Source organism: Nuphar pumila, chromosome 7 (assembly GCF_984573655.1).
Source record: "Nuphar pumila chromosome 7, dmNupPumi1.hap1.1, whole genome shotgun sequence".
NCBI classification, from domain to species: domain Eukaryota; kingdom Viridiplantae; phylum Streptophyta; class Magnoliopsida; order Nymphaeales; family Nymphaeaceae; genus Nuphar; species Nuphar pumila.
Genome location: NC_143255.1, coordinates 109,160,199 through 109,187,660, shown reverse-complemented (window position 1 = coordinate 109,187,660; position 27,462 = coordinate 109,160,199). Strand labels below are relative to the sequence as shown.

The 27,462-nt window shown below is 38.3% G+C and overlaps 1 protein-coding gene across 1 annotated transcript; it reads left to right on the top strand.

Moving 5' to 3' along the window:
* Window positions 1–160: 160 nt before the first annotated feature.
* LOC149832870 (DNA-directed RNA polymerase subunit 10-like protein) lies at window positions 161–26,805 on the top strand. The gene is made up of 4 exons (XM_090014756.1): window positions 161–258; window positions 4,959–5,017; window positions 26,322–26,416; window positions 26,521–26,805. The coding sequence occupies exons 1-4, from the start codon at window positions 223–225 to the stop codon at window positions 26,544–26,546; spliced, it is 216 nt and encodes a 71-aa protein (XP_089870882.1). The 5' UTR covers window positions 161–222; the 3' UTR covers window positions 26,547–26,805.
* The last annotated feature ends 657 nt before the right edge of the window (window positions 26,806–27,462 follow it).

Here is a 27,462-nt window from a genome sequence, read left to right as displayed (position 1 = left end):
TTGCTTGCATTTGGAAAAAGACAATTTTTTATTTATTGAAAAAGACATCTTTAACAGAGTTTTGCTAGTTTATAGCGGATCAAAGACTGACATTATCTTTGGATTTAGGCCCGTTCCATTTTGTAGATGGGCTCAGATGTATGGGTTTATATACATATGCAAGCGGCAAACCTCGAAGGTTCCTCGGGCCGGAGAGAGAGAGAGAGATAGGATTAGGGCAAGATGATCATTCCCGTTCGATGCTTCACCTGCGGGAAGGTACTCTCTCTCTCTCTCTGTATGACGATCGATATTGGTTTTGGCTTGTCCTTTTGAATCTATTGCAAGGGTAAGCTTAATTCGGGGAAACGGGAAGATGGATTGATCTTTGTTTGCTTTTTCCCCGTTCTTCTTCTCTCTCTCTCTCAAACGAGGATGTGATGATTGATTGTACCATTTTGGCATTCTTTTGTTGAGAATTTAGTGTTTTCTTCGTCAGTACTTTTGAATGTTCTGATATGGTTTTCAGTGAGTTCGTGTTGATTCTTTATCTTCTTCTTCTGGGTGTAGGTGATTGGTAACAAGTGGGATAAGTAGGGTCAGTGATGTATAGTTATCCTTCTTGCACTTCAATTAACAGGTAGGGTCTGCCTCTGCCAAGCCCCAAATAAATAAAAAAAACTTTATATATATATAACTTCTCAGGGCGCATCCATTTGTGTCAGGCACAAAACTTGTCAGGCAGCTACCACTCACTATATATATATATATATAACTGAAATATGTTTACCAACCGAATATGTTTGCGGGTATGAATCTATATTTTCATAGGTTTTTCGCAAATCTAACCCTGCTGATGCATTTGGCGTGGTCAGTTTGCTGGAAATCTACTGTTGGATCTATGGATCAAGAAATGTTGAATATTTTTAAAAAATTTAAGTTGTTGATTTTCAACCCTTAAAAGATCCTTCTTATACATCGGAATTGGATGATCCAAGAGTCTATTTCTATAAAACCAAGTGCTAGATCACATAATTGTGGTGAAATTTAAAAAAAAATCTATGAAAATCTTGGTTCATACTAGTAAACATATTTGGTTGGTAAACATATTTTAGTTACCCGAATATATATATATATATATATATAGAGAGAGAGAGAGAGAGAGAGAGAGAGAGAAATTGGTAGCTGCTCACAGGTTAGGTGTGAAATCATTCGTGCTAAATTGGTTTTTCTACCCTTCTGGTGTTTTTTTGCAGTTTTGACCCATAAATGTGTTGGGCATGGTCGATTTATGAGGAATCCACACCTGGATCATGTGTTTTCGATGAAAAAAATGATATTTGGAGCCTAAAAAATTTACAAAGATTTTGGACTGTTGTTTTTTTTAACCTTATAAAAACCCACCCATATGTCGGAATAGAATGCTTCAAGAGCTGATCTCTATAAAATCAATTTCATAGATCAACAACAACAACAACAACAATTACGCCTTCATCCCAAAACAATTGGGGTCAGCGATATGAACCAAAAAAGAAAATCATTCTGGGTCTTCCACATAAATCCTTCTCCTCCAATCATTTCTATCCAATGCCATGTCCTCGGTGAGGTTCAAAGCATTCATATCCTTTCCTTTCATCTCCATCTAAGTCTTCTTAGGCCTACCCCGACCTCTTTTAACTAATATATTTTCCCATTTCTCCATCCTTCTAACTGAAGCATCATTAGGCCTTCGCCGAATATGTCCAAACCACTGTAAACGATTCTCTCTCATCGTATTTTCAATGGATGCAACACCTACCTTCTTACGTATCTCCTCATTTCGAATCTTATCTTTTATTGTATTTCCACACATCCATCTAAGCATACACATCTCAGCTACACTCATTTTTTGAATATGATGTCTCTTGGCAGCCCAACATTCCGTACCATATAGTAAAGCGGGCCTAATTGTCGTCCTATAAAACTTTTCCTTCAACCACAATGGCATTCTACGATTGCACAACACTCCAGTTGCACTTTTTCATTTCATCCACCCAACCTTTATCCTATGATTTACATCTCCGTCAATTTCTCAATACTTTTGAATGATAGATCTCAAATATTTGAAACAGTCATCCACCAATATTTCTTGCTCACCAAGCTTCACTACACTCCCATCATTGCTTCGTTGCTTACTAAACCGACATTCCATATATTCTGTCTTACTCTTACTCAACTTAAAACCTCTTGCTTCCAATGCCTGTCTCCATAATTCTAACTTAGCATTAACCTCAGCTCTAGACTCATCAATCAAAACAATATCATCAGCAAACAACATACACCACGACACATTTTCTTGAATTGATCTTGTAAGCTCATCCATCACTATAGCAAATAGGAAGGGGCTTAATGCAGATCCTTGATGTAACCCAACCGTTATAGGAAAATTGGTTGTCACCCCTCCACAAGTGCGGACATTGGTTACTACTCCTTCGTACATATCTTTAATTATACTAATGTACTTGAGAGAAACATCTTTCTTCATCATTGTCCACCAAAGAACATCCCTAGGTACTCTATCGTATGCCTTCTCCAAATCAATAAAAACCATATGCAAATCTTTGTTCTTCTTTCTATATCTCTCAATAAGTTGTCTAAGAAGATGTATAGCTTTCATAGTTGATCTTTCAGGCATAAAACCAAATTGATTCTCCGATATCATGACAACCTTCCTCAACCTATACTCAATCACCCTCTCCCAAAGTTTCATAGTATGACTCATGAGTTCTATACCACGATAGTTTGTGCAATCTTGTATATCACCCTTATTCTTATATAGAGGCACCAAAGTACTCTTCCATCACATAAATAAAATGAAAAAAAGGCTGAAAAACCCATTTAGCACGTTCATTTTGCACCTAACCTGTGAGCAGCTACCAATCACTATATATATATATATATATATATATATATATATATATATATATATATATATATATATATATATATATATATATATATGAGACGCTCCTAGCAGTGGACGGGCTTCTCTTCGAATGAGAATCGGACGCGCCTTGCGCGTCCGATTTAGTGTAATCTAAAGCATTAACGACTGTCACAATCATCGCTAATTCAAGTTTTACGTTTAAAAAAATAGGTAGCCACTGAACCTTTGGGATCAACGGGGGAGAAGCGTCCACTAACAGTTACGGGCTTCTCATATATATATATATATATCATTGTCTCAAACCGAGAAACATTTATAATGAGTCTTCTCGGTTTGACATAACTGAACCACGTAGCAAAAGTTTCTCGGAGTCTTGTCGTCTTGCAGAGGCTATATAAGGCCTTACCTTCCTCGGGCTGGAGAGAGAGAGAGAGAGAGAGAGAGAGAGAGAGAGAGAGAGAGAGAGAGAGAGAGAGAGAGAGAGAGAGAGAGAGAGATGATCATTCTTGTTCGATGCTTCACCTGCGGGAAGGTACTCTCTCTCTCTCTCTCTCTCTGTATGTGCTAATTCAGTGCTTCGTTCGAACTAATCTTCTAGAGATTCAAACACAGTATGTGACAATCAATATTGATTTGTCCTTTTGAATCTGTTGCAAGGGTAAACTTGATTCGGGGAAACGGAAAAATGGATTGATATTTGTTTGCTTTTTCCTGTGTTTTTCTTCTTCTTCTTCTCTCTCCCAAACGAGGATGTGATGATTGATTGTAAAATCAACATTTCTTTGCCTTTTTGGCATTCTTTTGTTGAGAATTTAGTGTTTTCTTGGTCCGTACTTTTGAATGGTCTGATATGATTTTCAGTGAGTTCATGTTGATTCTTTATCTTCTTCTTCTGGGTGTAGGTGATTGGTAACAAGTGGGATACGTAGAGTCATTGATGTATAGTTATCCTTCTTACACTTCAATTAACAGATAGGGTCTGCCTCTGCCAAACCCCAAATAAATAATATATATATATATATATATATATGTATATATATATATAAAGTGGTAGCTGCCTTACCATCTTTGTGCCTAACGCAAATGGACTCGCTCTGAGCGTCCATCGCGCTAGCGCCCTGTATAAAAACTGCCTTTAGCAGCGCTTTTAAAGCGCTGCTAAAAGTCAAAACTCTGCTCAGACCTTTAGCGGCCTTTTTTTACATGATGCTCATTGAGCATCCATCACACACGCCTGATGGACGCTCATCAGGCACCCATTTGCGTCAGACACAAAACCTGTCAGGCAGCTACCACTCACTATATATATGAGAAGCTCCTAACAGTGGAGTTGCTTCTCGTCGAACGAGAATCGAATTCACCGCACCTTGCCCATCCGATTCAGTGTAATCTAGAGCATTAACGACAGTCACGATCACCGCTAATTCACGTTTTACGTTTAAAAAAAATAGAGCTGCTGATCTGCCGGGGATAAGCGTCCACTATAAGTTACGGGCTTGTCATATATATCATTGTCTCAAACCGAGAAACTTTTATAATGAATCATCTTGGTCTGACGCAACTGAACCACCTAGCAAGAGTTTCTCCTAGTCTTTCCGTCTTGCAGATGCTATATAAATCCTTACCTTCCTCGGGCTGGAGAGAGAGAGAGTGGATTTGGGAAAGATGATCATTCTTGATGCTTTACCTGCAGGAAGGTACTCTCTCTCTTTGTATGTGCTTTCGTTTGAACTAATCTTCTAGGGTTTCAAACAAAATATGTGATGATCGATATTGGTTTTGGTTCGTCCTTTTGAATCTATTGCAAGGGTAAACTTAATTCGGGAAACTGGAAAATGGATTGATCTTTGTTTGCTTTTTCCCCGTTCTTCTTCTTCTTCTTCTCTCTCTCTCAAACGAGGATGTGATGATTGATTGTAAAATCAACATTTCTTTGCCTTTTTGGCATTCTTTTGTTGAGAATTTAGTGTTTTCTTGGTCCATACTTTTGAATGTTCTGATATGATTTTCAGTGAGTTCGTGTTGATTTTTTATCTTCTTCTTCTGGGTGTAGGTGATTGGTAACAAGTGGGATACATATCTGGACCTTCTCCAGGCAGACTATACCGAAGGGTATGGAGTCCTTGTTAATTTTTATTTATCTCATTTTCCTTTTAGTTACTTTGGTTTGTAGTCATTGTTTGAATTTTTATTTTTATTTTTATTTTATTTTTTTCAATACCTGAGATTCTTTCATCCGATGAGTCTTTACATGATTGTTGGAGGTTTGGCGGTTTAATAATTTACTTTTAGTTTTTATCTAGTAGTAATCTTGTGATTGGGGGACTAAGGTTGATTACAGTAGATTTAATGGATGAATCATTGTTGCTTTGTTTGTTTGAGTAACTAATTTATAACAATTAATCCTGAATTACAGAATTGAAGGTAGACTTCAGATATGCCCCACTCCTGTCTCCTCTCTCTTTAAAAAAAACCTACTGCGATTTTCTTTTTTCCTTTTCTTCGTTTTATGTCTGGGCATATTTACATACATATAAAAGCCTGGTGAATCTTCTCGAGGATCCAGAAAGAACCCAAAATTCTTCTTAGTCTAAGAACTTCAAAGATAGATTTGTAATCAAATTGGCAGAGATAAGCATAGGTTAATGAACCAATCACCGCTTGGATTCAGCTTAGCCTTTCTCTAGTTTTTCTTATACTAATATGTGGATGAATGCCCAAAAGATCCTAGTTCCCTAGATTTCTGAGATATGATCTTGTTGCGAGCTCCTTCAGCCATATCATGCCTTGATTTTTTTAAATTTTTGTGGTGTTAATTTCATAATCCTTGCAGGAGGTTGTGGGCCTCCTGAATGGTTTGAACAATTGATGAACATGACACAGATCATGAAAAAAGTGTAAGTGAGTACTTCACTGATAATGAATCATCATGTTGCGATGCTTCATATCTAGTCTGTCCTTACTGTTAAAATACAGTATGCGTATGGATCTGGATCCAGATCCATACGCACATTAAATAACACACGCACAATGCTGTTTCATTAATGGCATTTCTGTAATATCGTCTATTGTATATTTGCTTTTACTTTATAAGGATTAGGGCTCGGTGGTCGTGAGAGCTTGAGCCGCCCCGGCCATTCTACATCTCTCTCTCCCTCTCTCTCTGCTTTATGTTTTCTGTGCAGATTGGACTGCGGTAGAGTCTTCTCAAGACATCTTATATGGTATCAGAGCATGAGGTTGCAAAACCCTACCAGAGAATCGTCTTAACGAGATCTTTGTTTCCTGTGGTATCTTTTAAATCTAAATCCCTGTCGGTAAAGTTTCTGGCCCTCTTTTCCTTTGATTCAAAGCATCACGCACAACCCTCGATATTCTTTTCTTAAACCTCTGTCGCAAGTTCCCTTAATTCTTTTCCTTTTGCTGTACGTCATCCTTTCTCGATTTTGTTTTCTTTTAACTTATCGTTATTTGCTCTATTCTGCGTTTCTTTTTCTCTTTTCCTTGGCGTCATTGGTATCAGGTTGTGATTTCCCTTTTAATCTACAACTTACATGCGTCTGAATCGTTTCCTTTTATATATTGCTGAACGTCAGTCACTGTTATATCATTCCCGAACTTGTATTTTTGTGCGTTTCAATTAGCAATAAAACCAGTTTTGTGCTTATCTGCGCAACATCTATAGGCAGCCTATAACTATTTAGATTCCGAAAAAAAGTCGTTTCTTCCCTTCCGACCTGTTTGCTTATTCGTTGTTTCATCGACATGGATTCTTTTTCGTCTTTCGATCCCTCTGCAAATTTCTTAAATCAGCTTGTTACAGAAAACTTACTCATTCTAATTTCTTGACATAGAAGAGACAAATACTTCCGTTTATACAAAGTCAGGATCTCGATGAACATCTGGATGGTTCTGTTCCTGTACCATCACGGCTTATTTTGCAGGAAACCAATGATGAGAAGGGTGACATCATTACCAAATCTATTAAAAATCCAGAGTATACAGCTTGGAGAAAGCGGGATCAATCTTTGGTTGCTTATATTACGTCAACACTCTCTCAAGAAGTGTTGGCGACTCTTTCAGATGATTGCACTGCAACAGAACTATGGAGTAAGCTCTCTCAGACATACTCTAAGATATCTGAAGCTCGGGTTATGTGCTTGAAAAATGAGTTCCAGAGTTTGAAGAAAGGCTCAATGACAGTTATGGAATACATAGGCCGCATGAAGAGTATCACTGACCAAGTGGCTGTTATTGGAAGTGCTATTTCAGATAAAGATAAAGTACAACTTCTTAATGGATTGGGCCCTGATTTTGACATGGTTACCACAACTTTATCATGTCTTCCCCACTTGCCCAACTTTGACGATCTTCAGGCAAAACTTCTTCAGCATGAGATGATTATGAAACAAAGGGCAGAAGGAAATGAATCAGCCCATTCTCACTCAGTTTTGGCTATGGACACTTCTGCTGGCTTTGGACGAGGATATGGCGGCAATCAAGGAGGCAGGAACCGAGGACGTTTTGGGCAGGGAGGACGTGGTATTTTGCCTACACCTAATAGTTCAAGTGTCTTTAATACAGGGAATCAAAGGAGAGTGCCCACTTGCTTCTTATGTAACAAACGATGACATGTGAAAGTTGATTGCTGGTTTAATTTGCAGAACAAAGGAAAAATAAAGAAAATTGAAGATAAGCCAGCCACGATTATGAACTCAAAAGCACCATCTGCAGATGTGCAACAACTTTTACCATCTTCATTGTCACAAATGACGATCAAACAAAATGAACAAGGAGAATGGTATGTTGATTCTGGTGCTGCCACACATGTCACGGGTAATGCGGGTAAGTTATCTCACTTATTGCCTTATCTTGAAAAAGGTAGTATAGTTACGGAAGCTGAAACTTATCACTCCATCAGTCATTATTGGCCATGCACATATTCCTCTTTCAAAGTCCTCACTTCACTTGTCCAATGTCCTTTTTGCTCCTAATATTAAAAAGAACATTGTCTGTGTGGGTAAACTTGTTGACGATATGAATTTTTCAGTTGAATTTACTCCCTCCTCTATTTATGTTAAGGATTTTCGAACAAAGGAGACGTTCGCTAAGGGGGAGCGACGAGGAAACATGTACGTCTTCAACGAGATTCCCTCAGTTCCAGTTCTTCAGTTGGAGCCATCCAAGCATTTTTCAGTATTTTCGCCTTCAGAGTCTTTGTCATTCCGTCCATTAGAAATTTTTTATTCATCTCATTGTAATAAGCCAAATATCTGGCACAGTCGCTTGGGACATTGTAGTCGGGGTTTCATTGAAAAACTTGTATCTGATGGTCTTGTTCCAAAGTCTAGTTTATGTTCCTTTTTAGAGAATAAAAAGTGTTCATCTTGTGCACTCTGCAAAAGCCATGTTCTTCCTTTTCATGTTATTAATAAAAGAGCTTCAAAGCCATTTGAAATTGTTTCTTTCGATGGTAAGCATGAAGTTTTCCGAATATTTCGGGAATTCCATTCGATGGTCAACACAAAGTTTTCCTGTAATATTGTGCATTTACAATATGATGGTGGAGGAGAGTATTCATCAAATGAATTTATTGCTTTTCTTCGAGATAAAGGCATAAGTCGACAAGTTTCTTGCCCGCATACCCCTCAACAAAATGGGGTTGCGGAGAGGAAACATCGGCATATTGTCGAAAGTGCGATGAGCATGTTACATGATAGCAATATGCCCATTGGTCTTTGGACAAAAGTTTTTCACACATCTGTTCATGTCATAAATCGTCTTCCTATGGTACTTCTGGATCAGAAATCCCCTTATTATACTTTATTTGGGCAACATCTCTCTTATGATAAGCTGCGTGTTTTTTGTTGCGTATGTTATGTACATATTGATTCTTCTTTGCGAAATAAGTTCCAGAACAAGGCCACTAAGTGACGATTTGTTGGGTATGCGGATGAATACAAAGGCTATCGATGCTATGACTCTACCGTAAAACGTATTAGGACCTCTCGGAATGTTGTTTTTGATGAACAAAATTTTCAGATCAATGACTTTGAACCGTTGTCATCTTGAGCAGTAGAGGTGTATGATCCATGGATGAGCGCAACCCTTTTTGCCAATATAGGAGAGACATGTCAGGCACCTTGTCCTTCCTTCGACTTGAATAGGGAGTTGAGTAACACACAGATCCATGTCGAGCCATCCTTCGTTGAGCCACCTCCAGTTGAATGCTTTTCTGGATAGGTCTACACTAGACGGGACAAAAATACAGGGCCGAGAGATGTGAAAATCGTTTCTAGTCATTCGGCTCAAAGGCCGTCATGCATCGGGCACCCTATTCAGCGATGGGTGAGTTATGAGACTTTTTCTCTTGATTTTCAGTTGTTTATGTCTCAACTCACATAACAAAATAAACCCACTTGTTTTAATCAAGCTCTTCAATCCCGTCATTGGATTGAGGCTATGAATGAAGAAATGGAAGCTCTTCATGAGTGCCAGACTTGGGAAATAGTACCTCGGCCAGAAGGAAAGAATGTAGTTGGCTCAAAATGGGTTTATAAGGCAAAATATTAGCCCGAAGGAAGTATTGACAGATATAAGGCATGACTTGTTGCTCGGGGATTCACGCAACAATATGGTGAAGATTACGATGAAACTTTTAGTTCGGTTGTCAAAATGGGCATAATTCGTGTCATCATATCATTAGCAGTCGATCGAGGATGAAAGCTTAGTTAGATGGATGTTAAAAATGCATTCTTGCATGGGGCTCTAAAGGAGGAAGTATATACGGAGCAACCTTCTGGGTATGCCGAAAAGGATCCTACTGCCTGGGTGTGCAAGCTAAGGAAATCTCTATATGGGTTGAAATAGGCGTCTCGTTCTTGGTTTGAAAGTTTTTTCGTGCAAATTCAAGGCTACGACTTTAGAAGATGCTCTCTGGATCACTCGCTCTTTATTTACCAAGAGACAAACATAGTTACACTTCTTATATATGTTGATGATATTGTGATCACGGGGAGCTCAGATAATCATGTGCAAGAAGTGAAGCAGTTTTTGATGAAAACTTTCAAAATGAAAGATTTAGGGGAGTTGAGATACTTCCTTGGTGTAGAGGTTGACAAACAAGAAAACACATTGACACTCATGCAACAGAAGTACACTCTTGATCTTCTGGAAAGAGACGGGATGACGAATTGCAAACCTGTCAACACTCCGAGTGTACTACATCAAATGCTGAGCTCTGAAGATGGCCACCTTTGTATCAATCCTATAACGTATAGAAGTCTTGTAGGGATGCTGCAGTATTTGATTTTTACCAGACTTGGTATAGTTTATGCTGTCAATCAGGTATCTCAGTTTATGCATGCTCCAACAGAAGGTCATATAGAAGCTGTGAAGCGTATTCTACGCTATTTGAAAGGAACTATAGGAGACAGACTTGTTTACCGCAAAAACGATAACCTATATATAGGACATAAACTCATCACTTATACAGACACAGATTGGGCAGGGGATCCAAATGAGAGACTATCCGTCTCTGGATATTGTGTATACATTGGACACAATTTAGTGTCTTGGAGCAGTAAAAAACAAAGGCAGTGGCACAATCGAGTACAGAGGCATAATACAGGTCGATGTCCGCAGGCACGGTAGAAGTTACATGGATTAGACACTTATTGAGTGACCTTGGGGATACAATTATTCGATCATTTATCCTATGCGACAATCAAAGCGCAATCAATATTGCATACAACCCTATTCAGCATAGCAAAACGAAGCATATTGAGATTGATCAACATTTTATACAGCAGAAAGTCGAGATGAAAGAGATAGAACTACGTCATGTTCGAACATAAGATCAAGTGGCAGACTTGTTTACCAAGGGGTTAACAGGACGTCAATTTTGGCTATTGAAGAGCAAGTTGTACATGCTCCAAAACCACGTACAACTTGAGGGAGAGTATTAAAATACAACATGCGTATGGATCTGGATCCAAATCCATACGCACGTTAAATAACACACGCACAATGTTGTTTCATTAATGGCATTTTTGTAATATCGTCTATTGTATATTTGCTTTTACTTTATAAGGATTAGGGCTCGATGGTCGTGAGAGCTTGAGCCGTCCCAGCCATTCTACATCTCTCTCTTCCTCTCTCTCTCTGCTTTCTGTTTTCTGTGCATATTGGACTGCGGTAGAGTCTTCTCAAGACATCTTATACTTACTCTGTCTGATTTTATAAGTGAGCGCTGAATCAAGTAATGTTTATAATGACATACCAGACCAGAGTTTAGATCACATGACTATCGAGGTGGCCATAACATCATTATAGCTGAATGGCATGTTTCTTTTCATTTCAACAGTGTTCTACCTTTACTTTCACTGCGGGAGCACAGAGAGTAAAGAGGATATAACAATGGATTCACTTATAAGCTTATTTTTCCAAGAGATGGTAGGAAAGGACTTTGTTGACGAATATTTAGGAGTTTTGTTCCTTATTTTATCTGGAACACAATACATGTTCAAACATAAATGGAATCGGCTGTCAGTTCCAACATCCCTCCATGCTATTTATCTTGTAATCAAATTGATTGTCCTTGGATGTATTAACAATTACTCAAAGTAGATATTTGAATTATTCTGGACTGGACTATATATCTGGAAAAGGATTGTCTTACTGATTGAGCATAAGTAATTCACCCATCAACTTCTTAATGTTGGATCCATTTTTATCTTTGTCGTAGCATGTGACACTGTATATAAAGCTTTTCGGATGCCTATAGACTGTATTCAATGCAATATTTTTAAGATGTGTATATTTCTTAGTAATTGGTGCAACACTAAGGTTCACTATACCTATTTCTTTTGTTTCCCTTCATTCCGGATCAGTCCATGTTATGGAAGCTTATCATCATATTAACCAATCTTAATGCTCTCTCTCCCTCTCTGGTATATGGGGAAACCCTTTGAAATCCCGGTAAGACAGCTTAGCTACCTAAAGGTGGTAGCTGCTAACCATTTTTCTACCTGGGGTTTCACTACAAGAAAATGTGGATTAGCGACAGACGCTATCCGTTGCTAATCCATCACCAATCCATCGCTGAACTGTTTAGCGACAGATTGGCGATGGATTAGCGATGGATAGCGTCCATCCCAATTCCTTGGTCGCTAATTAGCAACAAAACCGATTTGTCGCTACTTCCGTCGCTAATTTGCGACGGATTAGCGAATGCCATGATCCGACGCGAGTCCGTCGCTAAATAAGCACGGATTTGGTTTTGCGACAGATACATATCTGGCGCTAATCCGTCGCTATTTTAGCAATGGATTAGTGATGGATTACATTCCGTCGCAAAACCAAATATTAGTGATGGATAATATCCGTCGCTAATCTGTCGCAAAATTTAAAAAAAAATTAAAACAATTTTGTTTGAAACTATGTTACATGGGTGCGGGTGCGGGGATTCGGCACTTCCAAAAAACCAGGGTGCGGGGGTGCGGCAGAGGAAAAAATGTAATATATATATATATATCATGTATAGTCTATATGTATGAATATATATATATATATCATGGTATAGTCTATAAACTTGAACCGATAACCCCATCCATTTAAAAGTTCCTGCATATGATATTTCAATAAAGATATCATTTAATCAAAGCTTTTGCATATCACACGCACGCTCTCTCAAATGCAAGAAGAGAGAGTAGAAAAGCATTTCCATGCGAGTGTTGGATCTATCCAAGTGATAAGCATATCCTGAATCCAGATCCAGTCTCATGGAGTTAAAAAAATAAATAAATGGTGACACTCCACCACGTAATAGGTGCTGAACCATGTGGCTGGGTTCGGGGGAGTCATCCAAAAAACGGGAATAACGCTAGTGGGGCGTGACTCGTGAGCTTGACGACGTGAAATGCAGGAAGTGGGGCCCACTGTGTCATTTTCGGGAGCACAGGTGTCAACATTTTTTGAGTCCCAAGGTGAGTGTCGGGGGCATAGACCATCGTCACCGTCGGTTTCTACAATCCAATGGTCTGCGTCCCACTGTTTCTGCTGGGGTTTACATCCCGAGGGCGAAAGGGGTTCTGGAAGGCGGTGTCCGTTGGCTCCTTGTGCCTTTAAAAGGCGAAGGGAAGAGAGAGAGAGAGAGAGAGAGAGAGAGAGAGAGAGAGAGAGAGAAGAGTCGATCGATCGATCTGAGGGATGGCGAAGAGGAGCGTGAGCGATCTGAGGGAGGAGGAGCTGAGGGGGAAGAGGGTGTTTGTGAGGGTCGATATCAACGTCCCCCTCGATGAGAACCAGAAGATCACCGACGACACTGTAATGAAAAGAGGCGGAAGCACCAATAGAGCAAAAGTCACTCCTTAAGAGTGACTACAAGAGCCAAGAACACAAACACCAAATGTGCACACACAAAACTCACAAATATAGGAAATGACTTAAAGTCATAAGTTGGATTTATTGAAGAAAGGAAGAGAAGGGTGTAAAAACCCATACATTTAAGAGGGGAAGACCTCCTCTATTTATAGAGGAGGGAAGCACTGAAAGGAACCACAAGGGGGGCTCCCTTGTAGTCGTTGGGAGCCCCAACAGTCAGAAATTTGACCGTTGGAGCCCCAACGACTACAAGTGTGGGGCCCCCTTGTGGTCTTTACAAAAAGGAAAAAATAAAGAAAAAAGAAAAAAGGAAAAAAGGGAAAAAGAGAAAAAATAAAAAAGAAAAAGATACATATGTGGTTTTACAAGAATACCCCTATCGGGTATTTATCTAAATGAGAAATAGTATATATATACATATATGTATATATATATACTTATATATATATAAGTATATATATATATATTTTAACACGCCCCCTCAAACTTTACGGGGAGAAGACCGAAAGTTTGCTAAGGAGGAACATAAATCGTGGAGTTGGAAGCGCTTTGGTGAAGAAGTCAGCAAGCTGATATTCTGAAGTAACATATGGTAATGAGATAGTCCCTCTGAGATATTCGTCTCTAACATAATGGCAATTCATCTCGATATGCTTTGTCCGTTCATGAAAGGTGTGATTGCTGGCAATGTATATCGCACTTTTGTTATCACAGCAGAGCTTGGTAGGAGTGGAAATGAGGACGCCCATGTCAGCAAGGAGACTTCTGAGTCATACAATTTCCATAGTTGTCATCGCCATAGCCCGATACTCGGCTTCAGTAGATGATAAAGAGACTTTTTGCTGCTTCTTGCATCTCCACGAGATGAGAGATTCACCTAAAAAGATACAAAGACCCGTAATTGAGATACGATCATTGGGATTGCCTCCCCAGTCAGCATCAGTAAAAGCAGTCAATTCAAGAGATGAGGAAGAGGATAAGAAGAGTCCCTTTGAGATGGTGTTTTTGATATATCGCACAATTCTCATTACGGCCGCCATATGAACCGTGGTAGGTGCGTGCTGGAACTGGCTTGCTGCATGAACCGCATGAGCTATGTCAGGACGGGTGATGGATAGATAAGTGAGGGATCCAATTAATTGACGGTAGGGAGTTGGATCTTCAAGAAGAACACCATCTTCAAGTCTAAGTTTTGCATTGATAACTTCGGGAGTCTCAACTTTCTTTTCATTAGATATTCCTGATTTGGTACAAATTTCAGCAGCTAACTTCATCTGAGATAAGATGTATCCACGTTCGGAATAAGCCACTTCAATACCTAAAAAATATAGCAAATAACCAAGGTCAGACATATCAAAGGTATCTTTTAGCATAGACTTAACATCATTTACTCCCTTTTTGTCATTCCCAGTGATGATCATATCATCAACATACAGCAGAAGCATAATAATGGAGTCGCCTGTTCTTTTCACAAAAAGAGCAGTGTCAGTATAACAAGAAGAAAATCCTAAATTTATTAATACGTTACTAAACTTATCATACCAAGCTTTTGGTGCTTGCTTAAGACCATATAAAGCCTTTTTTAATTTCAAAATTTTTCCATTTAAATCCATACCAGGAGGTGGTTCCATATACACTTCTTCATTTAAATTACCATTCAAAAAGGCATTTTTAACATCAAGTTGAAAAATTGGCCATTTTTTAACTGCGGCTATAGCAATAAGAGCTCGAACACTAGTCATTCGAGCAACGGGGGCAAAGGTTTCATCATAATCTACCCCATACTCTTGGGCATATCCTTTAGCTACCAACCTAGCCTTATACCTTTCCAATGAACCATCACTCTTAGTTTTTACTTTAAAAACCCATCTACATCTGATGGGTTTCTTGCCATTGGGAGGATCAATGATTTCCCAAGTTTGTGCCTTTTTAAGAGCATTAAGTTCAAGTTGCATAGCTTCATTCCAATGAGCATATTGCTTAACATCATTGTAATGAGATGGTTCATGAAAAGAGTGAAGAGCAAGAAGGCATGCTCGAAAGTTAGGCGAAAAAGAATCATAAGAAACAAATCTATTTGGTATTTTGGAAATCCGATTTGATCTTCTTTGAGAAGTCTCTTCGGTGAACTCATTTTGGGAAAATTTTTCAAGGGCACAAGGAGGATTCCTTTCATTCCTTCTAGAGTAGACTTGAATTTGTCTTGAAACATTTTCTTCAAAGTTTTGATCATCGTTTGGATGTTCAACAAGATCTTCACTAAGAGATTCATTAGAATCAATATGATCATCTATGATGTTTTCTTTAGGCAATAAGTCAAATAAGAATGAATAATCAATATTTTCATTCGGTTGGTGCGAAAAACCACTTTCCTCTTCAAGGAATGTGACATCTTTAGAGATATAAAGCTTATTTTTAAGTATGTCAAAACATCTATACCCTTTTTGTTTTTCGCCATATCCCAAAAAAATACATTCAATAGCCCTAGGGGAAAGTTTATCATTCTTGTGAGTTAAAACAAAACATTTACATCCAAAAATTCTTAGTCTTTTGTAATCGGGAGACATATTGTAAAGTTTTTCAAATGGAGAAAGATTTTTTAAAGAGGACGAAGGGGTTCTTATGTAGAGGTTAGAACCGCTTCGGCCCAAAAGGATTTTGGAATGTTTCTTGAGATTAATTACGTTCTTGTAGTCTCTATTATGTGCCTATGCTTTCTTTCCGCAAGTCCATTTTGTTGTGGAGTGTTGGGACAAGAACGTTGGTGGAAAATTCCATTTTCTTTTAAATAGTTTTGAAAATCATTGGACATATATTTGCCTCCCGAATCGGATCTAAGAATAGATAAATTTCCCAAAAATTGCTTTTTGACCATTGCATGAAATTCTTTAAAGAAGGAGAAAACTTCGGATTTGCGACTTAGGAAGTAAATCCACGTGAATCGAGTAAAATCATCAATAAATACCACATAATACGAAAAACCTCCTTTAGACAAAATAGGGGAAGGTCCCCACACATCGGAATGAATAAGTTCAAATGGCCGAATGGTAAAGTAACTTCTTTGTGGAAATGGAATAGCTTTAGATTTCCCAAAAATGCAATCTTTACAAGTCATGTGATTGTCTTTACAAGTATTGTTCAAAAACGGAAAAAGAGACATTTTTACAAAATTTGGATGGCCAAGTCTCTCATGCCATATTCCAATACTTTTGTCTTTTATAAGATTGCATGATGCCTTAGATGAGAGAGTAAAAAAATCCATAAAGTAGAGGTCACCCCTTCTATGGCCTTGCCCAATCAGCTTCCCTGACTGGAGATCCTGCACGGTGCAATCCTTAGGTGAGAAAGAGACTTGGCATCCATGATCGGTGATTTGAGATACGGAAAAAAGATTTAAATTTATTTTAGGAACGATTCTTACTTTAGGAACAAAGAAGTTTTTGTACCATCGGCCGTTGAAACACAAGAAGATATAGGTTCGGAAAAAATATTTGAAAGAGAATTTTTATGAGATGTCATATGAAAAGAAGCACCGGAGTCTAGTATCCACATACCTGGAGGAGATGAAGAGTAGGCAATGGCGGCCCCGGATGTTGAAGGAGAAGTCTTGAGAAGATGTTGAAGAACTTCGGAGATGTGATTTAGAGTTTCTTTGATATCTCCTTCTTTAGTACTTTCTTCCTTCTTTGGAGAAGTTTCCCCAACCACGACAACTTTTCCTTTGAGTTTTGGACAAGCCGGTCTAATGTGACCCGATTCATTACAATAATGGCATATTATTCCCCTTCTAGGTCCATTGATATTTTTGTTAAAGTGGGGAGGTCTATATGCTTTAACATTTGATCCGGGCCTATTAACGGCCAAAACTTCATCATTCCTAATGCTCAAGCCAAGTCGAGTTTCTTCTTGACATACCTCGGCAAGAGCATCTTCAATAGGTAGGGCTTTGCTTCTATGGAGAAGAGATGCCCTCACTTGTTCAAATTCCGGGCGAAGACCATGAAGGAATTGAAAAAAGTGCTCCTTTTCAATTTGTTCCCTTCTTAGTTCAATGTCTTGTGGAGCAACCCATTTGGGCTCAAGAAGGGCAAGCTCATCCCAAAGAGGAGTTAGAGAGCTAAAATAGTCCCGGACACTCATATCCATTTGTTTGGTGGAACGAATTTTTTCTTGGCAAAAGAATTGCCGAGCAAGATCCTTTTGGGTATACATACCCTTAAGAAAAAACCAAGCCTCATTGGCTCTTCTAAACTTGGCAATATTGACACAATTTTTAAGATCTACGTTGTTCATAAACCATGCCAAGATTTTGGCATGGTTTCTTTCCCAATCTTCGATTTTGGATTGATGTTCATTAATGGCTTTGATGCGCTCATCACCATCTAAAGCCTTTTCAACTTCATTTTCAATTTTGGTAAGAACAAGAGAGGGTTCGGGAGTAGTCCCCATAACAAAACCCCAAAGTTTCTTACCTCTTAGATGATTTTCCATAGCGGAGGCCCACATGAGATAGTTGGACCCATTTAGCTTGAAAGAGAGCTGCACTTTAGAGTCACGTTCCATCGACACCAAATATACTTTCTTTCTTCAAAAACTTTGAGAGGCACGCTTTCCAAGATGTCAAAAAGAGAAGCCCAATCACCAACCGAGCTCTGATACCATGTAATGAAAAGAGGCGGAAGCACCAATAGAGCAAAAGTCACTCCTTAAGAGTGACTACAAGAGCCAAGAACACAAACACCAAATGTGCACACACAAAACTCACAAATATAGGAAATGACTTAAAGTCATAAGTTGGATTTATTGAAGAAAGGAAGAGAAGGGTGTAAAAACCCATACATTTAAGAGGGGAAGACCTCCTCTATTTATAGATGAGGGAAGCACTAAAAGGAACCACAAGGGGGGCTCCCTTGTAGTCGTTGGGAGCCCCAACGGTCAGAAATCTGACCGTTGGAGCCCCAACGACTACAAGTGTGGGGCCCCCTTGTGGTCTTTACAAAAAGGAAAAAATAAAGAAAAAAGAAAAAGGAAAAAAGGGAAAAAGAGAAAAAATAAAAAAGAAAAAGATACATATGTGGTTTTACAAGAATACCCCTATCGGGTATTTATCTAAATGAGAAATAGTATATATATACATATATGTATATATATATTTTAACAGACACCAGGGTCAGGGCCTCCGTCCCCACCATCAAGTACCTCGTCGATCGTGGTGCCAAGGTCATCCTTGCCAGCCATCTGGTAACCAACTCTCTCTCTCTCTCTCGTGGTTTTTTTATTGTAGCTCTGGTGTCGATTGGTTTGGTTGGTAGAGATCCGAGGTGTATTCCAAATGCCATTCCGAGGTGAGTAGCCTGATTCATTGTTTTAAATTCTGCAGCCCATTTCATAGGGCAATTTTTTTTTTTAAATCCAAAAAAAAAATGGACAAAAATGACCCTGGGTGCGGTCAACGAACCCAGGGTCGGGTTGACTGCACCCGCGTCGAGTCGCGTCGACGCGGGTGCGGCACCCTGCTAGCCGAATCCCTGTGACATAGGTTTGAAATATAAATATCGAGAAAAAAATTATCGTTATATAATTTATATAAGTTGTGTATAAAAGGCAAAGTACACATAAAAAATACATATACAAAGCAGGTGAAACAAATTTAATACAAGTTATAAGTGAAACAAATTTAATAACCCAGTATAATCCTCGTCAAGTTCTAATTAGTTATAAGTGAACATATACAAAGAGTTTCGTTTGAAACAACAAGTACGTGAAACAAATTCAATACATGAAGCTACTCCTCGCCAAGATTCGGAGCATCATCCTCTTCGTTATCTTGATCTGCCCCTTCATCCATGCCTCCATCAGCTCCTCTACGCTGATCATCTCTAGCATCCTACAAGAGAACCGAAATGTTAGTATTGATAAACAAAATATAAACTAATTCTTTGGTGACATCATACAAGAATCAAACACTTTTCCTGTCACCTATTTACCAACTTGCATTAACATCAATGCATCAAAAACTATGAAGAGCTAAGGCCCAATAATAAGATTTTATCCAGCTTCAATGAGTCATCATTTACCACCACTTTATAAAACCAATGATCACAGTTTATTCTTTAACAAAAGAAAATAAAAAAAGTGCATGGAATTCCACTATATTTTTAGAGGAAACAGATCTTGAAACTTTTCTGATGAAATCTTGTAGCTGCTTCACCGAAAAGTCAAACATAGCATCCAACTGGGAGGAAGCTGTTCACTAGGGCAAGCTTAACATCTAAACCACACTACCCATATAAAAAGAACAAAATTAAACTTGACTTCTTATGTGCCACTGTGCAAGAACCAAAATCAGTTAAAGCATACATAAATTAGTGAAATGAGAGAAGTACAGTCAGTTCATCTCCTATTCTTTTCTAAAGTAACACATCTATAGTAAACTTCAACCTCATAATATCTAGCATTAAATATTAACTCAAATAAATTAAATATGTGCATTTAAATGAAGAACAATACATGACAATAAATTGATCCAAATGCCATATATATATATTCAGAATACTAGTTAAAATGATATCTGCCAACATCGGATTACCTGTCAAATCTAGACACACACATTACATACTATTTCCCTCAAAAAATGTTTCACTTTTAAAATGCAGATAAATATACTAGAATTTGCATGAAATGACAGGATATGCCTACTGTTATCCACTACATAGTGTGATGCATGTGCAGATAATATCTACACCAAAATAAACCAAGTGAAGAACACATCACTTGAAGAAAGGAAATTACCTTGATAGAAACCAAGCTTCCAATTGAATAGTAGTAGTCAGACAGTGAACTTGAATCTTTCACAATGGTTTGAAGCTTCAAACTGACATCCTTTACAGTTATATGATAAATATCATAAAAGTATTCAATAAACATTGAAGGTGAAGGAAACCATAGAAATGACAAGCAACAAAATACAGTATGCACATCCAGACCAGCAAAATTAAAGGCTGTCAAAGTACCTCCAGAAGTGTGGCATCTATTTGACATTGTACAATAGTATTGATTTTAAGAGCGTAGAAAAGCTCATCTGTTTTAGCAGATGATGGACTTTATTTCAGCATTTGGTTCTATGCCAAGAATCTGAAATGTTCTTAATGCCTCATATGTTTCCTGTAAACTGAGAAAAAATATACAAAATTGACCTGTTAAAAGTACTTCTAGAAATACTATATATATATATATCACTGCAATTCTGCATAAAAGGATCACTTTTCAATCTTATCCATTAAATGCTGCAACAACAAATGGGCAAGAGTGCGATTACAACCTTTGTAACCATGTAATAGAGAAAACCAACAGTTGAGATCGCTTAACGAACATAGGTAAAAATAAGGATGCCACAATTAACACTGCAGCATAGTACAAGATTTCCACGATCAATTTTGTCAACAGTCACATGTATAAGTCTCAACAATATCTTGGTGAGGTAACTCTCATGATATTAAAGAATTCTTCATAAATCTTTAAAAAAAAAATTGCCAATTAAAATTCTGAAAAGATAAAAATAATACCAAAAAAAAGAAAAGAACCGGCTTCAGTAGTATTATTTCAAACAGATGAAAAAAAAAACTAAAGAGTTTTAGAATACAAAATTATATCAAAAAAGACTGAAAAGAAAGTGATAAGATGAATTATTTATTTTGATATTTTGAAAATATCATGAAACTTTACCTTTTAAATTGGAATTTGAATATTGCTATCATGATATATTCAAAACATCAGTGATATTTGTGACATTGCTTTTGTCTTATATTGGTTCACCACCTTGGTTTAAAAGATAAAGATGAAGGGGGATCTTCTTCATGTAATATAATGATATGTATGGTGATGATGCAACAACTTAGATGTCAAATGTTGAAACCCCATATGAGGATTGAGTTGGATAACTTTAGCAGCTTCCACTTCTTACTTGTTTTGGTTTCTTATTGCCATATTGTCCTTTTCTCTTTATTTGGTTTGATTACATACTATATTTGATCATCCTGAGTATGATATGCTTTTACCTTAAAACTAAGGAGGCTTCTTATATGTTTTTCTCATATATCTATCCTTGTTAGGCTCATGGTTTGTGGTTAGAATGAGAGAAGCATCACAAAATAATAAAACAGCACCGTTACTTCAATGATCTATCATGAATTCCTTAGTAGTTTCCCTAACTTAAAAACATCTAAAAGTAGTTTGCATCGAATTCCTTATGTTCTCCTTAAGATTTCGAAGCAATGCCCATCATGATGCCATCAACCATACAACTTAGTGCATCCATAATTAGCCAAACAAAAGAACTAAGATACACAAAAGAAGAAGCGAACACACAAGATGAGGACCCCTACCCAGATCCCAGACTTGGAACTTAATGTTGTTGTACTGCACGGTCTCCACATTGAAGCCAATAGCTGAATCACAATTCAAGACCAAAACAAATCGTGAAAAATGCAAAAAGAACAAAAAAAATGCAAAAACCACCATAGACGGGAAAATTAAGAAAAACAGATGCCCACTTCTCAGAAAACCAAACAAGAATAACAAAAACAGAACTTTACTTGGAATGGTGGACTCCACTTCTCCCATCTGCAACCGATCTGAACAGAAAGAAACCAAAGTCACAATCCGCCACAAATAATCACAACCATAACGACCACCAAAAAGAAACGAACCAATCAAAACACCAGAAAGATCGAAATCGTACAGAGGATCGTCGTCTTCCCAACATTGTCAAGACCGAAAACGAAGATCTTGGCCTCCCTGTTTCCGAAGAGGGAGGCAAAGAGCCTAGAAAAACAATACCCATCTTCGGAAGCTCAACACATGCAATTCCCTACTCAGGTGGAACTCTGGATTTCTAGGAGACGACCTCGATTGGACGAAATTCGGTGGAACTCCGGTGAAGGAGGGAGGAGAGTGGTTGATGGTAGTCTGGTGGTTACCAGTGCCTGCAGAGAAGAACCGTTGTGGTGGATCGTGCAGAGGGTGGCGAAGAAGGGGGCGTTTGACAGTGGTTGGGGCTCCCGGCGGCATGGTAGCAGCATCGAGTCGCAGTAGGGGTTGGTTCGTCTCTGATCGGCACCTGAATAGGGAAGAACATGGAAAATAGGAAGAGGAGGAGGACGTCACGACGGTGACAGTCACGCTGGTCTTCGGCAGGTGCCCAAACAGACACTTCACGGTGGTGGCTCACCCGGCTTCTGGCGTTGATAGTGGAGGGTTTCAAAAGAGAGGGGGTTGCTAGAATGGCGTGGCGACTATGCACCCATGGGTGCTCGGACGAAAGGGGCAACACAGGAGAAAGAAAGGAAGAGGGGAAAAGAAGAAGGGAAGGGAAAGGAGAGAGGAAGGAGGGGAAGACAAGAGTAGGTCGGCGGGAGTCGGCGACGACGTGGCTTCGACCGGTCTGTGGACGAGGAAGAGAAAGGAGAAGAAAAGGCTTGGGGGTGGTTGTGTACAGTGAAAGGGGAAAAAGTGCGAAGGGGGTGACAAAAATTTTGCGCCCTAGATGGGCCGTTTGATATCGAAAATTAGCGACGGATTAGCGACGAAAATATTTTGTCTCAAACATCGCCGCAAATTAACGACGAAAAAATTCTGTCGCTCATCCGTCGCGAAGTTGCGACGGAGTTTGAGACAGAATGTTTTCGTCGCTAATTAGCGACGGATTTTAAGGCAGATTTTTTTCGTCGTTAATTCCACAACTAATTCCAATTTTAAGGACGACTAGTTTTCTGTAGCTAATCCGTCGTAAATTTGCACCGCAAATTTCCGTCGCTAATTAACGCTTTTCTTGTAGTGCTTTCCATGTTTTCTTTAAATATGACCGTACAGATGCATTCTACATGCTTGATTGTATCACAATCAACTCTTGGATCATCCGATTCCAATACGCAGGTAGGTTTTTATAAGGTTTAAAAATCGACAGTCTAAGATTTTTCCTAAATATTCAAGGCTTAAAAAATCATGTTTTTTATAAAAAAAATGATCCAAGTGTTGTTTACTACTAAAACGATTGTGCCGAACACATCTGTATGGTCAGATTTAATTAATACGTGGGGAAAGCCCTTCAAAATCCCAGTTAGCATGGCGATTAGCTAGAAAAATGGTTATCAGCTACCACCTTCTCTCTATATGAGGTGGTAGCTGCTAACCACTTTTCTAGCTAACCTTTGTGCTAACTGGGCTTTCAAAGGATTTTTCATGTTTTCCTTAAATTTCACTGTACATTTGCATTCCACATGCTTGATTTTGTAGGAATTGATGCTTGGATCATCCGATTTCGATACATAGATAGGGTTTTATAAAGTTTAAAAAATCGACAATCTAAGATTTTCCTAAATATTCAAGGCTTAAAAAATCATGTTTTTCATTAAAAAACATTATCCAAGTGTCGTTTTTTAGTAAAACAGCTTTGCGAACACATCTGTACGACATGATCCAAGTGTCATCTCCTAGTAAGACGTCCGTGTCGAACACATCTGTATGGTTAGATTTAAGTACTACATGGGAAAACCCCTTTGAAAGCTCGGTTAGCACAGCGAGTTAGCTAGAAAAGTGGTTAGCAGCTACCACCTTCGTATCTGCTAACCACTTTTCTAGCTAACCGGGATTTCGAAAGATTTTTTTATGCTTTCCTTAAATCTGACTGCTTGATTTTTATAGGAATCGACTCTTGGATCGTCCGATTTTGATACCCAGATTAGGTTTTATAAGGTTTAAAAAATCAACATTCTAAGATTTTTCTAAATATTCAAGGCTTAAAAAATTATGTTTTTCATGGAACAAACATGATCCAAGTGTTGTTTCCTAGTAAAATGATCATGTCGAACACATCTGCATGGCCAGATTTAAGTAATATATGGGGAAAACCCTTCAAAATCCCGATTAGCATGGGCAGTTAGCTAAATGGTTAACAATGCTAACTGCCATGATAACTGGACTTCGAAGGGTTTTTACATGTTTTCTTTAAATCTGACTGTACAGATGCGTTCTACATGCTTGATTTTAAATTGATTCTTTAATCATCTGATTCTGATACATAGATAGGTTTTTGTAAGGTTTAAAAAATTGACGGTCTAAGATTTTCCTAAATATTCAAGGCTTAACAAATCATGATTTTCATAAAAAAACATGATCCAAGTGTCGTTTCCTAGTAAAACGATTGTGCCAAACACATTTGTATGTTCAGATTTAATTATACATAGGAAAACCCTTCCAAATCCCGGTTAGCATGGCGGTTAGCATTGCTAACAACTTTTCTAGCTAACTAGGCTTTCGAAGGGTTTTCTCATGTTTTCCTTAAATCTGACTATGCATGCATTCTGCATGCTTGATTTTACAGGAATAGACTCTTAGATCATTCGATTCTAATACGCAGGTAGGTTTTTATAAGGTTTAAAAAATCGTTGGTCTAAGATTTTTCTAAATATTTAAGGCTTAAAAAATCATATTTTTCATTAAGAAAACATGATCTAGGTGTCGTTTTCTAGTAAAATGAATGTGCTGAACACATCTGTACAAACAGATTTAAATAATACATAGGGAAAACCCTTCGAAAGAACGATTAGCACGGCGGTTAGCATCTACCACCTAGAAAGTGGCTAGCAGCTACCACCTTCTCTATATGAGAAGGTGGTAGCTGCTAACCACTTTTCTAGCTAATTGCTGTGCTAACTGCGCTTTCAAAAGGCTTTTTCTTGTTTTTCTTAAATCTGGCTGTACAATTGTGTTTTACATGCTTTGATTTTATAGGAATCGACTCTTGGATCATCCTATTCCGATATTCAGATAGTTTTTCATAAGGTCTAAAAAATCGCTAGTTTAATATTTTTTAAAATATTCAAGGCCTAGAAAATCATGTTTTTCATCGAAAAAACACGATCCAAGTGTTGTTTCCTAGTAAATTGATCATGCCGAACACATTGGTCAGATTTAAGTAATACATGGGGAAAACCCTTCTAAAGCCCGGGTAGCTAAAAAAGTGGTTAGCAGCTACCACCTTATCTCTCTCTCTCTCTCTCTCTCTCTCGATATATATATATATATATATATATATATATTAGTAATGCTAGGGGTGCTCGGAGAGCACCTACTACCACATAATAGAAGCTTCAAATTCTGAGTGTTTTTTTCTTTGATCAGACCCTATATATATGATCTACAATCATTATTTAGTGAAAAATAAGTTTTCGATCATGTGGTTATGGCATACATGTAGGTTTTTTAAGATCTTCAAAAATGGACGACTCACAATGTACCAAAATTTCATGACTTAAAACTATTTTGATGTAAAAAAAACATGATCCAAAACATGATTTCTATCAAATAAACTGTTAAGTACATCTATAAGGTCTAATTGAGAAGATGCAACGTACACCTATGATTTCTAGTAGGTGGGCGTAGGTGCTCTTGGATCACCATATAGGATTTATATTTGGTACAAACTATTGTACCTACAATCTAGTTTGAATCTACACACACTTAGTGCTTGTTTTGGGAAAGCTACTAAGTAGTATGAATAAAAAGTGGTACTTGAGACTCCATATACTGAAACTCTTTCTCCTTTAAGAACATCCAGAACACCTACTCATTGTTTGCAGCATGAAGAGATGCGAACTTATGCTGAAAACACATTCATAACTGATTTTGTTTCCACTGTCACAGAAACATGATCAGTACATGCATCTCCGAATGATCTGTTATTACAAAATAGGAATTGCCAGATCTAGTACTTTTAAGTTTTAACTGTATGGTAGTATTTGTTTTACATGATTCTTGGTTATACTTGTTATTTATTGCCGTGTGCTAATGAGGTAACCGGTACTTCCTCGGTGATCGCATGGATGTTGCTGGTTGGCCATGTGCATTGTCTAATTAATGCTTAATTCCTTAAGTTTGCAGCCGGATATTTGTTCAGAAACTTTTGGGATTTTATGGTGAATGAATGTTTACTTGGCTTAGGTAGGTGTGCTGACTTATTGGATGTGGTTTTCAGGGATGCTCTTGATGCACTGGGCTTGGTTCGCTACTGTTGCAGGCGCATGCTAATGACTCATGTAGACCTCATTGAGAAGCTCCTGAACTATAACAGTAATCTCTCTCTCTCTCTCTCTCTCTCTCTCTCTCTCTCTTGGCTCGTGCTCATTCATCGGTCAATCTTTTGATTTGCACTGACATGTGGGTTTGTACTACAGCACTGGAGAAGAGCGAGCCAGCGTAATTTTCTTCTGTGGAGAACACGATGCTTAAGCTAATGAGACAATGCTGGAAGGAAACATGGTGTCTGTGTAGATGGTTCGTCTGCGTACACGAACAGAAAATTCTGCGTTTTGGTCTTGATATAGAAACTATGTAGCGAAGAGTCGGTCTTGTAGTGTGTGACTTTGTAGACTATGATTTCCATGTCTAGTTAAGTAATTTCTGTGGGCTACATACATGTTAACAATTACAAAGCTGGCAATTTCTGATATTGATTTTAGTAGACGGCCTAAACTTTCATCTGGTTTACCAATTACAAAGCCAGCATTTTTTTTTATTTGTACTCGGAGAAATCACGAAAGGTGCGGACCTATCAGTGCTGGCTTAGCTTGCTGTACTTAGCATAAAACTCCGAGGGCTTACCCCTTGACCCCAGGGAGTCACCAAGCTTCAGCTTACGCAGGAGGGTGACGCCCATTGGATTTGACGTAGGCTGCCTGTCAAACGGCCAAGGCCCCATCCCACTTCGCAAAACCCCTTGGGTCTGGGTGTAACCAACGCAATGTCAACGACACTTGAAGTGGGTTGGCTATCCTTGTTTTTTTCATGGATGGGGAAACCACCCTTGGGATCAAAGACCTAGTTGCGCTGGCTAAGCCTACTCTACTTATGGTCGCTTTGCCGATGGTGTAAACCAACGTTGTTAAATGTGATAAGGCGAAGCGAGGCATTGAGCCTGTTATGAAGCGAGGCATAAGCCTCGAGGCGTTGAAGCGTAAGCTTCATGATCAAAATAATAAAATATATAATATTAATAGAATAATAAAAATTTTAAATGAGAACAACTAATAAACGACAATATAAAATAAAGACTACTTTTCTATAATTAACTTGTATTATTCATTTTCTTATATTCATGCACATGTAAGCTACAATTA